This window comes from Marasmius oreades, chromosome 10, assembly GCF_018924745.1.
Source record: "Marasmius oreades isolate 03SP1 chromosome 10, whole genome shotgun sequence".
In the NCBI taxonomy this organism is placed as follows: domain Eukaryota; kingdom Fungi; phylum Basidiomycota; class Agaricomycetes; order Agaricales; family Marasmiaceae; genus Marasmius; species Marasmius oreades.
The window spans coordinates 1016181-1030307 of record NC_057332.1 but is presented as its reverse complement, the minus strand read 5'-3'; the positions used below and the strand labels follow the sequence as shown (position 1 = coordinate 1030307).

Here is a 14127-nt window from a genome sequence, read left to right as displayed (position 1 = left end):
GCGTATCAAGTCTTAAACCTCACATTTCTTCAACTCGACTCAATTTCAGACATGCTTCTCCAATACCTCTGGGCCTGTACGACTTTGAGTGAGTGCTTATTCTCCCCTTCAATATGTTTCTTCTGAAACCAAACTTGACTTGTGTAGTGTCCATAGCGGCTACCAGGACACTCCCAAGCCCTCAGAATGTTCTGCTCTTCCTCATCTTGAGCGTGTTGCACTTCAGCGTCTATCCTTTGTTCTTGCATGTCATACGAAGTCGACCAGTATCGTCACCTGGGAGCTGCTGAACCGGATTTCCTCACTTCAGAAACGAAGTGGTGAATGCTGCAATCCCGGCCTCCGCAACAACGCAACAAATACGAATGTTTTTACAAGACTATGGGTTCTTCAGATTTTCCACTGGTTGTTCTGCGTTTACGCTCCGTTGCAAAGCCCTTGCTCACATTGGTCACGATGCTGTATGGCCCCAGGCGTTGTAGCCTGACATCCGGTCATTGAGATACTTCTTCGGTCAAAGTCCGTTTATACGCATTCCGATAAATGCAAGCCATTTTCTATATCTATGATCTCCTCTCGCAAACCTGCGGAATTCTCGATGTATGGGTTCAATGAATGGGTGCAGGAAGCAGAGGAAGCGATTGTCAATTGTAGACAAGGAATTCAGATGTCGTTTCGACTAGTCCAGCAAATCGGGGAGTCGGAGAGTAAACTTCAAGGCTGAGGAAACAGGTGAAATTTTATTCAACATCGACAGAATTTATAGATCCTTTGATGGGACTCAAAAGCGGCAATCCTCATGCTGTTTCGACAGAGAAACCGATGCGAGGAAAATGTACCCGAAATGTACCCAAACTTCCTTGTGACTCCAAACAAAATTCCTCTTGATTCATGGAAATCAGTTTGCCCAAGTGCGGCCACTCCTTACCTGTTTCGTATGCTTGTTAGAGCGGGAGAGCATTTATCGAAGGGAAGACACAAACCGCTGTCGTCGGGGCGAACGCGAACCATTTGAGTTTGTTTAACTCCCAGCCACTGCGCTTCGATTTCGTCAAACCCAATGGTTTCGTCAGGTTCGTGCGAGGCCTCGGCTATCTCACGAGCAGCTTCTCTTCCATCTATGGGGGACCGTTTCGAGCCCAAGCCTTTTCTTGAAAGTTCGAGTCTATCAGTGAGACGCGTCATCCACTGTTATGCAAAGCGAAGGTCAGTTGTGTTCCTGGAAGATGTTCAGAAGACATAGATACCTCTATCATCTTTGGGAACTTGACTTTGTTGAATAACGCATCAATCACTTCAGGGTAGAACAATCCTTGAGCGGCATCCACCATGTCGCGTTCCAACAATCCTCTGTTATGGACCTAGGCGTAGATGAAATGCACCGAGAGGTCGGCTAAACTTGGCGACTTTGTGTCCAAAAGCCATTCTCTTCCGTCTTGAAGCTGTTCTTCTATTAGTGCCTAGGGATACGTTTCAGAGGCATTCGAGAAGCTGCGGAACAAGCTGACCATATGGGCAGTTAAATTTGACAAGGCTTTTGGGCGAGCCTCAGCGAATTCTTGCGGGACAATCGGTCGTCCGAAAAGCTAATGTGGAGTGTCGCAAGTCAACCGGCGAATGCCAATGCAACAATCAAGGGTTTTCTCACAAGCGACCTGTCTTTTACAAGTTCAGGGTTCGTTCGCTCCCAAGATAGCAGACCGAGAGAAAGTCTCAGAAGTACTACGTCTCCATAATGCCTTGCAAACGCTTTAGATAGGCCAGTATTTCTGCTCCCGCCATGTTTGTCGGGTGGAAATATTGTATCGTAACCTTCAGACGGAGGGAATCTGCGTTCTAAAGCAGAAATAATCAAGCTGGAGACACTTTGAGCACCCACAATTGCTGACACGATTCAGGAACTCTTGCCTGCTATCGCAATAGATGTCGTTGCCAATGGCGAGAATCGGTATACGTCGGTATCCAATTCCAAGAAGCTCTGTGATTTCCGGGCGTTGAGACACTGTTGGTAGAACCTGTGGTGTAGCTCTCAATGACTCGGTCCTCATAATTGGGCAAGGCAGCTTACATTAACCCTCTTGTGTGGTATCCCCTTCAACACAAGAGCATTGTCAACCTTGTCGCAAAACGGACTGCCATTGTATCTTCACAATAAACAACATGATGACCAGGTACTCAGTGGAGGATTGCCAACCATAATTAAGCCACCGCTCACCTGTAAAAAATAACATCTGCCATACTGATGAAGAATCAAGATCTTCCTTCAAGGAATGAAAACTGTCCCCGTGTCGAAGAAGCCGCCTTTTGTACTTCATGAATCGAAATCCCGTGGTTGAGTCTCGAGACTTTGACTACCGCGGGTAAATACATGGAATTAGCTACCGTCATGAATCTTGAAAGGACCGGTTACAGGTCAAGCCGGGACACACGAGTATCCGGACAACCTTTCCCTAGGTAGCCCTCTTCATTCACAGGCATTAGAGAAAGAATATTCGTGGGTCATGGCGTCTGTTTTTCCCAAACTGTGAATGACTGGTGTGTTGTAATCACTTTCGTGCAAAGCTCCAAATTTCGATGAGATGTACAAGCGGATGGAACGGAATGTATAAGGTTCGAGAACAGGTTCAGTGGAGCGATAGCAAATGAAAGAGGCAATGGCAAACGAGCCTTTGAGAACCTCCAAAACGCCGACTCTTGAACGATAAAGAGGTGTAGTCCATACCGACTTCGGTACGTGTTTGCCTCGCTCGCTATTAGGAACGTATGCCCTCGGATGTTTGCACCGCTGACTCAACGCCTTTGTCGCTTTTTCGCAGTTCAACCCAGCCCAGCCACCATGGTTTCCCATGTTGTACCTTGATGAAACAGCCTTTTGGTTTCTCTGCGGAGATCTAGGGGGGAAATAGTCAGGGATTCTGTGTGAAGAATGGAAATTACGGCACACTTAAGATCCCTGGTTCGTCGTAACTTTTAGCTGTATTTTTTCGCACAGAAACACATCATTTCTGATTTCGCATCCCAAAGCTCATGTCAGGAATCGAGTTTGAAGAGATGCGAGATTCATTCAAGATCTGCCATGCGACGCCATGCGACACATATTCCTGCAGCAGGTGGTTGACTGTGATTGGCCATGACAGCCGTTGTGAGACTGAAGATGGCAGCCATTGTATAACAGAGGAGGAGTTTCTCCATCTTGAGTATGGGACGTGATTCGCAAGAGATTTGAGGAGCATTCAGGGTACGACGATATATGGAGCCTTCGGGTGCGCGCGATCCTGCAGGAACACCACACTGGCGATGAACTTCCTCCCGTGACTTCCACGAGCGCTATCAGTGCGCTACCTCGAAAAAGTCGGTCACAATGTGCCGCCGTCGACTGAGATTGGATTTGAAACAAACAAATCCGCGGCAGACGAGAAACGTACCTTTCTTCCGAAGCAACCACAGTAAGGGAATGGACTTGAATTCTTTGGTTTGGGGATATAGGTCGCTGGCAGCTGCGTCTTGTAACTTCACCCTACACATCAAAAATGAACTTATCTAACCGGTTAGCACAGGAGGGGGGCATATTGGGTAGCATGTCCGATCCGTTGACCCCCAATTTGGACCATTTTTGGTACATATTTTTGGGTCAATTTGGGCAGATTTTTGGTACATTTGGATTTGGGTGGGAAATTTGGACCATTTTTATGTACCATTACTGATACAGCCTCACACCTACACCACTGATTATTTTACAAATTTTTTGGGTATACAACAAATTAAAACGGTCCGGCACTTACCCTCGGCCAGGACAACACTAGCGACCCATTATTATGTACATACGGATCGGACCTGGCTACCGACGAGGCCATTTACGCACACCAGGGATCGTAGGTGGTGCTCAATTTGGGTGATTTTATGTACATTAGGATCGGAGTGTCGGCCAAAATGAGACCCCTTTTTGGTACATCCCGGATAGGACAGTCCAGGGTATATGCCCCCCTCCTGTTAGCACTCATTGGCAGGCATTAACTTCTATGGACCCCGTAGGATACCGAAGGAATCGTTGAGTGTGGCCTTTCCTGTTGGTAAAATTTTGTACCAAAGAAGAAAGAATGAGATGCCGAACCTAAAAACTTTAAGCACCCACACTCACAATCTTCTACACTGCTTACCCAATTCGAGTACACACAAGTCACCACAGTACATAGGTCTGACCAATAATCTTCACACTGACAGCCTACAGGAGCGCTATTTAAGTCCACTGGCAGTTTCTCGTCTGAATTTGGAGATCAGTCACCAGCTCGGAACCACCTATTGCTGCCACTTCTCAATACCGATGGCGGGAAGTGGTATCCACAGCTGGAAGCTTCAAGCCACTCCAGGTCGAAGCCGAGGAGGTTATAGTACCTCCATCCGAGCCTTGCCGGGTCTATTCAGCATCAATCCGGGGACGGAGTTAGATGATCTTTCGAGGTGAGTATGTCTCTAAACACAAGCGTGACCACTTTTTCGGATGCCGACATACCACTAGCAAGGAAGGCGGCCGAGGCCTGGTCTTCTGTATCAGTAACGGAAAGAAAACACAACGAGTTGCTAGCTGAACAAGAAAAGCTGGAACACGCCCGGAACCATCCTCTCTATATCTATTGCCCAGGGAACAGGGCTGGATCCAGGGGTTCTAAATGTACTCGTTCCGGGAGTGTCAGAAAAATATCGACTCAGGTCTTTAAACGGAGGAAGGCTCCCAAGGGAAGCAACGGAACGAAAGTAGAAGAGGGACCCTGCAGCTTTCGGGATCCGGATATTTCATTCAGCACCAGTTTAGCCTTCGGAAGGTCGTCCTCTACGCCTGCTCGCTACGAAAAGCACACTCTCAAAGGTAGCCATAGCCCTATGTGGGGTCGGGATACGTCAATCGAGAGTCCTGGGTTAGAGCAAAGCTCACCGTCGACGTACCCTCTGACTGAATCGCCTGACGCCTCCATGAGCACTCTGAAATTCCGCTTAAAACCCTATGACATTAACCTTGTACTCATACAGTTTCTTCCCCAGTGTATTCCCAGCCCCCCTGTTTTGGAAGGGAAAGGGACTACCGCTTCCACCTTGAACGGTTTCTCGACGAACTGGGATTTCCCGCCTCCGTCAACGCCTGCCATTCCTTCCCAGTCATCCCAGCCTTCGGTTGAGGATTGAGATCACTATCACACCCCGCCTTCCTGTTATCACGAACCCCGACAGCTGGCAGCTATGCCAGAGTTGCAGCTTCTTGGCGACCTATACCCGTTGCAGCATTATGCCGCCAAACCCTGGAGGGGCTCCCACTACCTGGAACAAATAGTCTGCGGATATACCCTCCATGACTTGTCATATGGCATCGCTCAAGATGCATTGATGATTGAAGATCTAACATTCAAACTGTCGAATGCGGAGGAACAACATATGCCTGAAAGGCTTGACAATTTCAATTTCTAGTTGTTGGTAAACGAGTTGATCTTATTGAAAGTTGTGAGACGAACGTTTCACCCGTGGCAATAACTTATGTTTTCTTCGCGGATTGTTTATAGGTAACTTGTAGCTGCGTTTTACTAAAAATTCAGTTGTATTTACTTTACAGACTCACTGTACATTTCCCTTGTTCAAAATACCCATCAGATACCCTTTTCTTTATCGTGAAAATTGTGGCACAATGGATGAATCAACTGCGACTTTTCTTCGACGATTCCCGTTAGTCTTCGTTGATATGTTTGGGAGAAAACTCACTGGTGCTGAAGATCTATGCCTTCACCCAGAATATCCTACCAAATGGCGTGGTAGTTGAATCCTCATCAGGAACTCGTTCTACATAGATACCCAACTCCGAGATTGAGAGACCAGAACTGCCAATGTCGGCTGCATCAACTATCAAGTGGCTAGGACGTGAGGGCGTCGAAGTGTCCAGCTCCCATTCAAATCGGGATGCATTTGACTTCTTCGGGGCATCCCCAATGACGTAGGTGAATTCCTTGACTAGAGTGTCGACATCCGATGAACTGCAAGTAACATGGACATGAGCGATTCCAACTGCTGAGCACGGATGTTCCAAATTTGACGGCGGTTCGACGGGCACCTGAATGGAAGAGACTGAGCTGACCACCGCACGGAATTAGATGATACGTTTGAGACATACTCGTAAGGTTCTGTCGGTAACATCCCCGCAAAAGAACGGTAGTATGCCATGTTTTTTTTGTAACGAGGAGCTTATTAACCACTTCAGCACCTTCCCATCGGGCCTCTCTCTTCCACCTTCGTGCTCAGAAGAATATAAATCATGGCTCCCGTCTGCTCTTGCTCGATTGTTAATGATGTCAGAAATTCGACTGCCTTCCTCTTTGGAACCGTTCCCTAGAAAAGCGTAGTCAATCCAGCCGTTAGGCATCTTCGCCCATCTATGACCCGCGCGTTTCTGACGTTCCGGAGAATCTCGAGGATATGAAGAGAACGGAAGGACAAATGAGATCAGTTCCAAGTACACGCCGTCTTGCAGTACCTGTTCGACGCGCATTCAATCGGCACAGAGACATCATTCCGAACAGATACGCACAATCAGTGCATTCTCCGTCAGTCCATCGGCATGCCTTCCACCTGGAAGAACACTGTGTAGCCTTCGGTATCTCGTCCGGCACGATATAAGAATTGAAGCTCATACTTGAAACCCAATTTCCTAAACTGTTCAGCAGTCTCTTCCACAGACCCTGGAGAAGTCATATGAACGATATGGTCCAGTGTTCTTGTAGAGATAGAAGGGCTCATTGCGACGAAAAAGTCACCAGAGAGGGCGGCGTGAAGAGGCCTGCGTGCTGACCAACCTCAACTCACCTCAAGTCCCGCGCTCTCACTCTCAAACTCCCACCTCCGACTACAGACAATTACGCACAATTGCAATAACCAACCTGTTCTTTCCGCCATCAATAAATCAGAATCGCTGCTTTTCGAAGATATCTGGTTCAAATTCTTTGGTCTCGTACTGTTTACACGAATTCCATCCGTATGCTCATGGAAATACAAGATACAAAGAGAAATCATACTCCAAGGTCTACTGAACTACACGTATATATCTCTGGGCGAATACAGAAACGAGAACAACCCTCTGTTAAAGCCTTAGCACTATCTGCAAAATCAAGGTAGGAAAAACGAGCACCGACATAGACTGGGCGTACGACTGGAACGCAGAATGGGTTAACGACGGCTAGAAATCCACGGTCATCGGCATACACCTTACGAAGGGAACGAGCAAAAATGATTATGGGATAATTTAGTCCACTAGTGCGAAGGGACGATAAGCGGCCAAGAAGGAAGGCACACGTCATGGAAAGGATAATCCACGACGAAAATCTCCAAATCTCAGCTACACACGACGCTGTCAGATGAATAGCTCAATATGGAACCATCACTTAGGCACGAAATCAGGTCGTCTTCCAGTCGTTCTCGCAGTGCGCACTCGTACCTTTCAAATTCCTCGCCTCCGCGGCCATCATTATGATATGCGCAATCGCTCTCTACTTCAGGTCGCTTGCTCGAATGGAGCTACATGTTCATCATTCGAAGTTTCCCAACTTTTGGTAGCCTTCCCAACTTCCCCCCATATCGGCGGAAGCAGCAGTATGAACGCCCTCAACATCACCGCCATTGGTTTTGCACATTGCGGGGTGGAGGGGTTCCATCGTTCTGTCTATGGACGAGAGCGCTGATAGCGGTCCCGCTGTTAAATTGTTACAGCAGCCTCCATTCACGTCGATGTATCATATTTCCGGATGTGGCTTTTAGTTGTAAAGGTATTTTCGTTCATATTATCTTTGGTTCGAGACTTTGCGCTGGAGGAAACGAGTACCTGTTTACTTCGTCTCTCTGTATATCCAGGAAGGACTGTGGATAATGCACATACATACTTATTCACAGTAAAACGATTGCTGGATGGCAGAACGATGATCATGTATTCATGGGAGGTTTACGGGGGAAAATAACAATATGATGCAGCGCGTTCTCTAGATGGAGGTTTGCAAAGTAATAACTTAACTCAAAGGTGTATTGCTGAGCCAGCGAGTGATGAGATCCTGTTAATACCACTGAATCAATCGCCGTGCAGAGAATCACCGCAAGGAACAAACGTACCAAAGCGGCAGAAGGTTGATCATACGGGACCATATGGCTGAGAAATATCTGTTAGACTTTCTTCGGGTCATCAAGAGAAATAAACCAGGCTTACCCCGCCTCATAGACCTCGACGAAAGTGATGTTGCCTGCGGTGAAACCGCCTCCACCAGCACTCCGAACACCACCTGCCTGGCGACCGTCGGCGGAATCAATCCATGGGAGGGCCATGGCACTGGCAAACTCTGCCTTGAACGGCGTGTCGAGAGCTTCCACCCAAAGTTCGTTACCCTAAATGAGGTACAATCTAGGTTTCTTACGCCAAATTCCAAAACACGGTAGTTCTTACCATATAGTTACACATCATATCTGACAAGGGCAAACGTCAGAAAAGGCTCTCGAAAAGTCGCATGAAAGTATGCATACCGGCATTTCCAGCGTAAACAAGCAGACGAACACCGTCTGCGATTAAGTCGGGAAGTAACAAAGCGCTGTTGTGCATACCGTCGCCTTGTAAAGTGAAAGCTTTGTTTACATCCATGTTGCATGATTGGAACGTCTTCTGGGGGTTAGCTCCCAGTGGGACCTTGTTCTTTAGGTCATTCATCCAGACATCGATCCATCCCATTTGCTTATAACAAAGATCACCGTCCCTAGCTCGATCACACTTCTTCCGAACGTCGTATGGGTTAAGCCCCGTTTCTACAACACCATAAGTAAAACCATCCGAAGATAGACACCAAATGACATACGAATTAACGGTCCCATGATTTGCGAGTTGCAATACAACACAGCTGGTACGCAGGTGAGTCTGGAGTTGTATTTATAGCAAGATTCGATAAGCCGTTGACATGTCGGTATCTTCGTTCGTAATGCAGCGCACTGGGGGTCCTCAGGATCAGGATACACAGGGTAGGGCCCTCCACAGACGTAATCTGGTATTGAACCATACTGAATCTTCGGGTCTGTCAGGCCGTTCGCCAAGATGACTGACGCAAGGTTGATGTGCTTCAGATACGGGTTGGGAGCCAACAAAAGTTCTTGGTTCTTCTTGTGAATGACGGTTGCAATATTCGGACCATAGGTGCCTCCGTAACTCTCCGCAGCGAGGTGGAATGGCTGGGTAGAGTATTTCGGGTACCGGTCCAGGAAGAGTTGAAGGAAGGCGGTCACGTCTTGTCCTGCGGCAGGGCTAGTACTGACGGTGTCACCATCCTCGTCGTATGAATAACCGACTTGAACAGGCTGATCTAGGAAAATGATGTTCGCGTGCTTGTTCCAACTGTAGGGATTGTAAGTGGTGTTGTGACCTTGGTTGGCGATACTGCAAGGTCCCAACTCGAAAAGAAGACCGGTCGACGAGCTGCAGCCTGGCCCACCATTCAACCAAAGAAGTAGAGGTGCTTTCTCAGGTGCTTCTCGTGCTTCAAAGAACCTATAGTTATCGCGAGTCAGCGGTTCAAGTAGTTGTCAGGGTTAACATTCAGGGTTTACCAGAAGAAAAGGTGCTTGGTTTCCGAGATATCGAGATATCCAGAGTACTGCTTAACATCTGGGTCGCACAACCTGGGCTCTGTGACACGTAATTGGTGATTGTTGAACAGGGGGTGTGATACAAGTTCGTCTAGAAGATGTAGAACATGAGTTGCGTAACGTTAATAACGATACACAATGTCCTTACAGAGTAATTCATTCTGTTTGATATATTGCTTCCCTTCATGAGACCACCTCTCCATGTCACTCTTGTCGTTTAGGATTGACTTCTGCGCATCGCTCAAGAAGTGAGTGGTCGACTGCTTGACCCGATCCCACTCAGATGCAAGATTTCCTAGAACAGCTTGTCCGACAGGGCTTGGTGAAGCTAAAACAGAAGTAGATAGTAGTAAAGGGAGGAAGATCCGCGACCTCATGGTGGATGTCGTTGAAGCCGTTGGTTCGACTGTGGTGCGTAATCATTGTGCACCCACGCCCATTTTGGTGATAAGATAAGAGCTGATTTCGGGTGCGCCGGCTTCCCCGAACCTTCGCCGGCAATCACAGCAAATCCCGATCGCCGAGGTTGCCTGGTTCCAGAGCGAGAACCAACCAGCTTGAGACTCACTATTTAGTGTCATTAAACTCTTGCCATTCTTAATTTGAGTGGATGAAGACACGGGAAGACACGGACATCGGCGAAGGATGGACATCAGTGGACCTGGGACCGATGAGATGTTTAATTATCGCCCAATCACCCTCTTAACTTGAACAGGCCCCATGCCTGGAAGACAGGAGAACGGACAAGCCATAGATCCCTGTCAAAAACACTCCAGTTCTGTTTCTCCCCATCTTGGTAGGAGTGATAGAAAGTCTATATCGCCACGCAGGAATCAACCTACTTAATGATAAATGGACACCTGAGCTCACCCTTGAGTCCGACTCGTGGCAGGACCGGGAGTTGTGTCTGCTATTGAGTGCACAATAATAAGCTGAATAAATGTGCGGCTCGTCGCGAGTTTATTCATTATCATTATTACCAGGGATTTGCATCCTTCGACGGACCCCGTAAAGTTATTCGGTGTGTATACAGTATCTCCCCCAGAGCAAAGTCCAGTATAACCAAAACCTGACTCAAAACAAGGGGACAGAAAAGAGGGAAAGACAAACTTGAAACACTCACCAATACCCGATCATATTCACATAGCATTGAGGACGAAACGATTCGGATACCAGGGGGCTTGGTTGGACATAACGTTCACGGCACCCCTGCCTGAAAATGTGGAATAAAGATAATACCAGCCCCACAAGAGCGCTCGGCCACCATGGTACCACGACTGTCACGGTGTACAGGGCTTCGGGGGCGACGGCTTACCACTCCATAGCAGACGGACCAATGAGTAGGTCATGCTCGATATCGCGAATCTACTCACATTGAAAATAAGGAACGTGAATGTCCTGGCTCTGTAAGTCTGGAAACGGATTTGAATGTGAATATTTGAATCCTCACCGCTATACGGAGAACCTCAAACCAGGAAAACGCAAAGGAAGTACTAGTTCACCCAAAAAGTGATTCCAGAAATCACCCATGGGAACTTGGAAGGATCTGAGATCGCCGATAGACGATTGTGTGGAATTCAACAGTGATGTTTTTAACATTAGGCACACTGGCGGAAGTGTTCAAAATTTCATGAGAGAGGATGAGCGGGAGAAGAAAAGGATCTGTTCACCTTCTGCTTGAAATACGAACCCAGAAAACCTTCCCAATGGGAAGCTACAATCGAAGGGTCGCGCCAGCTGGATACTCGGATCTTGCCGGACCATGCCACAATACTCGGATATACCGGGCATCAAGTACCGGGAGTAATTGCCCCACTATAAAAGAAGGATGAGAAGCCTGGAACGGCTACATACCTTCTGCCAACACCATGGCCTCAAACGAAAAGGACAACGGGATTGACGCTGTGGGCGAAAAGCGCGAAATTGCGTCGAATGAGCAAACTACAGATTTACCAGCTGGCACCTCAGTGGGTATGTGGCTCTAGGCTCATTTCTCCGAGTCCTACTATTATTTACACATCCTGCAGATAGAGATGGCGATCTCACTCTCCGTGACTACATGCGCTTTGCCGCTATCACTCGGTCCAAGGAAAATGCAGGACCAGGAGGTTTTCGGTATTTTATCTCCACTCACATCGACTCGGTGTTTGGTAGTGTTGAACGTTGACCCCTCCAATCTGTAGTGAACCGGCCCCAGGAATTTTAGGGAAAAGTGGGGTAGATCAACAAGAAATAGACGCAGCACGACGGGCCTTACGCACGGCTGGATGGATGTCAGTCTTCTATCTGATCACCACGGATATCCTGGGGCCATTCAATGCCCCGTTCGCATTGTCACAGGTGGGATATGTGCCTGGTACCATTCTCTACGTCGTTAGTGAGTCCCCCCCACCCCCCGTTTTCTAATTATGTATAGCTGAACCTTAACTCGCTTACAGTGGGTGCCGCCGCCTGTTACACGGGTCTAATTCTCTCCAATCTGTTCTGCAAGCTGGACTCGTTCGAATACCCTGTGAGAACCTACGCAGATTTGGGCGGAAGAGTTTTTGGGCACTGGTTCAAGCACATGTGCACCGCGCTCCAAAGTCTTCAGTTGGTCATCAACGTTTGTCTATCCGCTTTGCCGTTTCTCAACGAGGACGACTTAACCGACTTAACCTTTCTAACTAGGTCGGTACTATTTGCCTTTCAAACGCGCAATCGGTCGAACAGATAGCGAATCATCACAAGTTCTGCTTCTCAGCCGCCATTATCATCTGGACCATCGTCGGAATGGTAATCGGCCAAATAAGGACCCTGAAGTCCTATGGATGGCTAGCAAACTCGTGAGTATGTTTCTCACAGTTTGATTCACGAGATTCTAAATTGCTATTTTTGTCATTAGTGCAGTGTGGCTGAATCTCACCGTCATCTTCACGTCCATGGGATTCGTTGCTCACTCTCCGCCCAATTTTGCCTCGGCGAAAGCGGCGTACGGGATCGACCCAGGTCCTATCATCAAAGAGACGTTCGTTTCTCTTCCATTGTTCTCAAAGGTATGTGTGGAATAGATCTTGGCAATTGCTGCCATATACTCAATTCGGGGTGAAGGTCAACGGTATCATGAACATGGTTTTCGCGTATGGTGGAGCGATGATTTTCCCTGAGTTCATGGCAGAGATGAGAAGACCGATGGACTTCTGGAAGGGAATGGTAGGCCGCGGACCAGGAATTTGAATTACTCCCTCTGACTAGTGCAACTCTTCCCAGGTCTGCGCTCAGCTGCTCATAACGACCGTATACCTTCTGTACGGTCTATTCGTGTATTCGTTCCAAGGCCAATATACTTTGCCCCTGGCTTATCAGGGTGTAAGTAAGCAGGCGTGGCAGGACGTGGGGAATGTCATTTCAGTAATAACTGGCATTATCGCTGCCGGTTTGTATGGTAATATTGGTATCAGTGCGTATTGGCCTCATCCCTTTTATTTAGTATGTTCCTCTGATGTCTTCTGTAGAGGTTGCCTACTACCAGATCGTAGAAGGGTGGTTTCATGGACCTGCACTCGTAAGTCGCCGAGGAAAACTCGTATGGCCATGTAAGTTTGAATTGAACCGTTTTGTCGCCAATACTGACGCCCGGACGATCTACCTTAGTTGTAGTTATCATCTACTGGGCTCTCGGTATGTCTTATAAATGTCCGGATTGAGAGCTTGGAGTTCAAATTTCCTATCCCGCCAGCTTTTATCGTGGCCTCCGCCATCCCGCAGGTTCAGACAATCTCGGGCCTGATCGCTGCAATCTGCATCATGCAATTCACGTATAGCTTCCCGCCTCTCATTTGGTTAGGGTATCAAATTCGCCTGCACGCGGAGGGACTCCACGACGTCAACGGCGATTCCGGATCGGATAATTCAGATCCGGGTGATTCCTACCTCACTTGGTCCAGATGGAAGAGAGGTTTATTCGGTGGGAAATGGTATTTCAATCTGTTCAACCTGGTTTTCTTCCTCGGAAGCACGGCTATGGCTTGCCTAGGTGAATCCGTTTCTCCACTCCCAAGGTCGCTGGTATTTATCTGGCTTTCTCTTTTCCACCCCAGGAATGTATGGCTCTGGCACAGCTATACGTGAAACCTTCAAAACGGCTCAAGCTACTTCTTTTGGATGTAAATCTCCTGTTTGATCGGCGTTCCGGATATTGTTTTGCTCGATATATCTATAACTTTCCACACCCGTCGGAAGTACTGTAACTGTTACTATGAATTTGAACGTTCGTCATAATTGTGAATTCATATCTGAAGATCGGATCCTTCACCTGAGGTACTTGTGGTTCGTTTGAGGGCTACACAAGGGTAATTGGACACAAGGTTCAAGTTGGTCCCCTGCTCATCCACTGGGGAAGAAGATTGATCAAGCGGGGGGTAGAACTCTGTTGCAAGAAGGCTGACCGTTAGTTGAACAATGACACCATGCCTAACCCAAGAACAAGAGCAAGAAGATAAG

General features: G+C 47.8%; 7 protein-coding genes across 7 annotated transcripts; 2 read left to right on the top strand and 5 right to left on the bottom strand.

The window, feature by feature from the left end:
- Positions 1-797: 797 nt before the first annotated feature.
- Positions 798-1331, bottom strand: E1B28_002383 (uncharacterized protein; the record flags this gene model as incomplete). The annotated part of the gene is made up of 3 exons (XM_043159300.1): positions 798-928; positions 984-1188; positions 1248-1331. The coding sequence occupies 3 exons, from the start codon at positions 1329-1331 to the stop codon at positions 798-800; spliced, it is 420 nt and encodes a 139-aa protein (XP_043002900.1).
- Positions 1332-1722: 391 nt separating this feature from the next.
- E1B28_002382 (uncharacterized protein) lies at positions 1723-2048 on the bottom strand (the record flags this gene model as incomplete). The annotated part of the gene is made up of 2 exons (XM_043159299.1): positions 1723-1836; positions 1890-2048. The coding sequence occupies 2 exons, from the start codon at positions 2046-2048 to the stop codon at positions 1723-1725; spliced, it is 273 nt and encodes a 90-aa protein (XP_043002899.1).
- Positions 2049-2464: 416 nt separating this feature from the next.
- Positions 2465-2848, bottom strand: E1B28_002381 (uncharacterized protein; the record flags this gene model as incomplete). Its single annotated transcript, XM_043159298.1, has 1 exon — positions 2465-2848. The coding sequence occupies one exon, from the start codon at positions 2846-2848 to the stop codon at positions 2465-2467; it is 384 nt and encodes a 127-aa protein (XP_043002898.1).
- Positions 2849-4464: 1616 nt separating this feature from the next.
- On the top strand, positions 4465-5457 carry E1B28_002380 (uncharacterized protein; the record flags this gene model as incomplete). The annotated part of the gene is made up of 2 exons (XM_043159297.1): positions 4465-5166; positions 5224-5457. 2 exons carry the CDS (start codon positions 4465-4467, stop codon positions 5455-5457), a joined length of 936 nt encoding a protein of 311 aa, XP_043002897.1.
- A 68-nt stretch (positions 5458-5525) lies between these two features.
- Positions 5526-6821, bottom strand: E1B28_002379 (uncharacterized protein). Its single transcript, XM_043159296.1, has 5 exons — positions 6671-6821; positions 6566-6617; positions 6152-6511; positions 5746-6091; positions 5526-5695 (listed from the first exon to the last, which is right to left on the bottom strand). The coding sequence occupies exons 1-4, from the start codon at positions 6772-6774 to the stop codon at positions 5759-5761; spliced, it is 849 nt and encodes a 282-aa protein (XP_043002896.1). The 5' UTR covers positions 6775-6821; the 3' UTR covers positions 5526-5695; positions 5746-5758.
- Positions 6822-7929: 1108 nt separating this feature from the next.
- E1B28_002378 (uncharacterized protein) lies at positions 7930-10076 on the bottom strand. The gene is made up of 8 exons (XM_043159295.1): positions 9794-10076; positions 9607-9736; positions 8865-9547; positions 8539-8814; positions 8462-8481; positions 8228-8403; positions 8134-8170; positions 7930-8075 (listed from the first exon to the last, which is right to left on the bottom strand). Exons 1-8 carry the CDS (start codon positions 10020-10022, stop codon positions 8034-8036), a joined length of 1593 nt encoding a protein of 530 aa, XP_043002895.1. The 5' UTR covers positions 10023-10076; the 3' UTR covers positions 7930-8033.
- Positions 10077-11513: 1437 nt separating this feature from the next.
- E1B28_002377 (uncharacterized protein) lies at positions 11514-13899 on the top strand (the record flags this gene model as incomplete). The annotated part of the gene is made up of 12 exons (XM_043159294.1): positions 11514-11616; positions 11673-11760; positions 11829-12022; positions 12084-12250; positions 12316-12470; positions 12530-12680; positions 12736-12837; positions 12895-13084; positions 13140-13220; positions 13279-13305; positions 13364-13660; positions 13725-13899. 12 exons carry the CDS (start codon positions 11514-11516, stop codon positions 13805-13807), a joined length of 1638 nt encoding a protein of 545 aa, XP_043002894.1. The 3' UTR covers positions 13808-13899.
- Positions 13900-14127: the final 228 nt, after the last annotated feature.

Bases quoted from the DNA above. Each gene is read 5' to 3' on its own strand.
- E1B28_002379 (XM_043159296.1), bottom strand. From the start codon at position 6,774: ATGAGCCCTTCTATCTCTACAAGAACACTGGACCATATCGTTCATATG. The intron at 6,618-6,670 runs GTATGAGCTTCA...AAGGCTACACAG, and splicing joins TTTAGGAAATTGGGTTTCAA to TGTTCTTCCAGGTGGAAGGC. The intron at 6,092-6,151 runs GTATGTCTCAAA...TCTTCCATTCAG, and splicing joins TTACCGACAGAACCTTACGA to GTGCCCGTCGAACCGCCGTC.
- E1B28_002378 (XM_043159295.1), bottom strand. From the start codon at position 10,022: ATGAGGTCGCGGATCTTCCTCCCTTTACTACTATCTACTTCTGTTTTA. The intron at 9,548-9,606 runs GTAAACCCTGAA...CGATAACTATAG, and splicing joins ACCAAGCACCTTTTCTTCTG to GTTCTTTGAAGCACGAGAAG. The intron at 8,815-8,864 runs GTATGTCATTTG...ATGGTGTTGTAG, and splicing joins AATCATGGGACCGTTAATTC to AAACGGGGCTTAACCCATAC.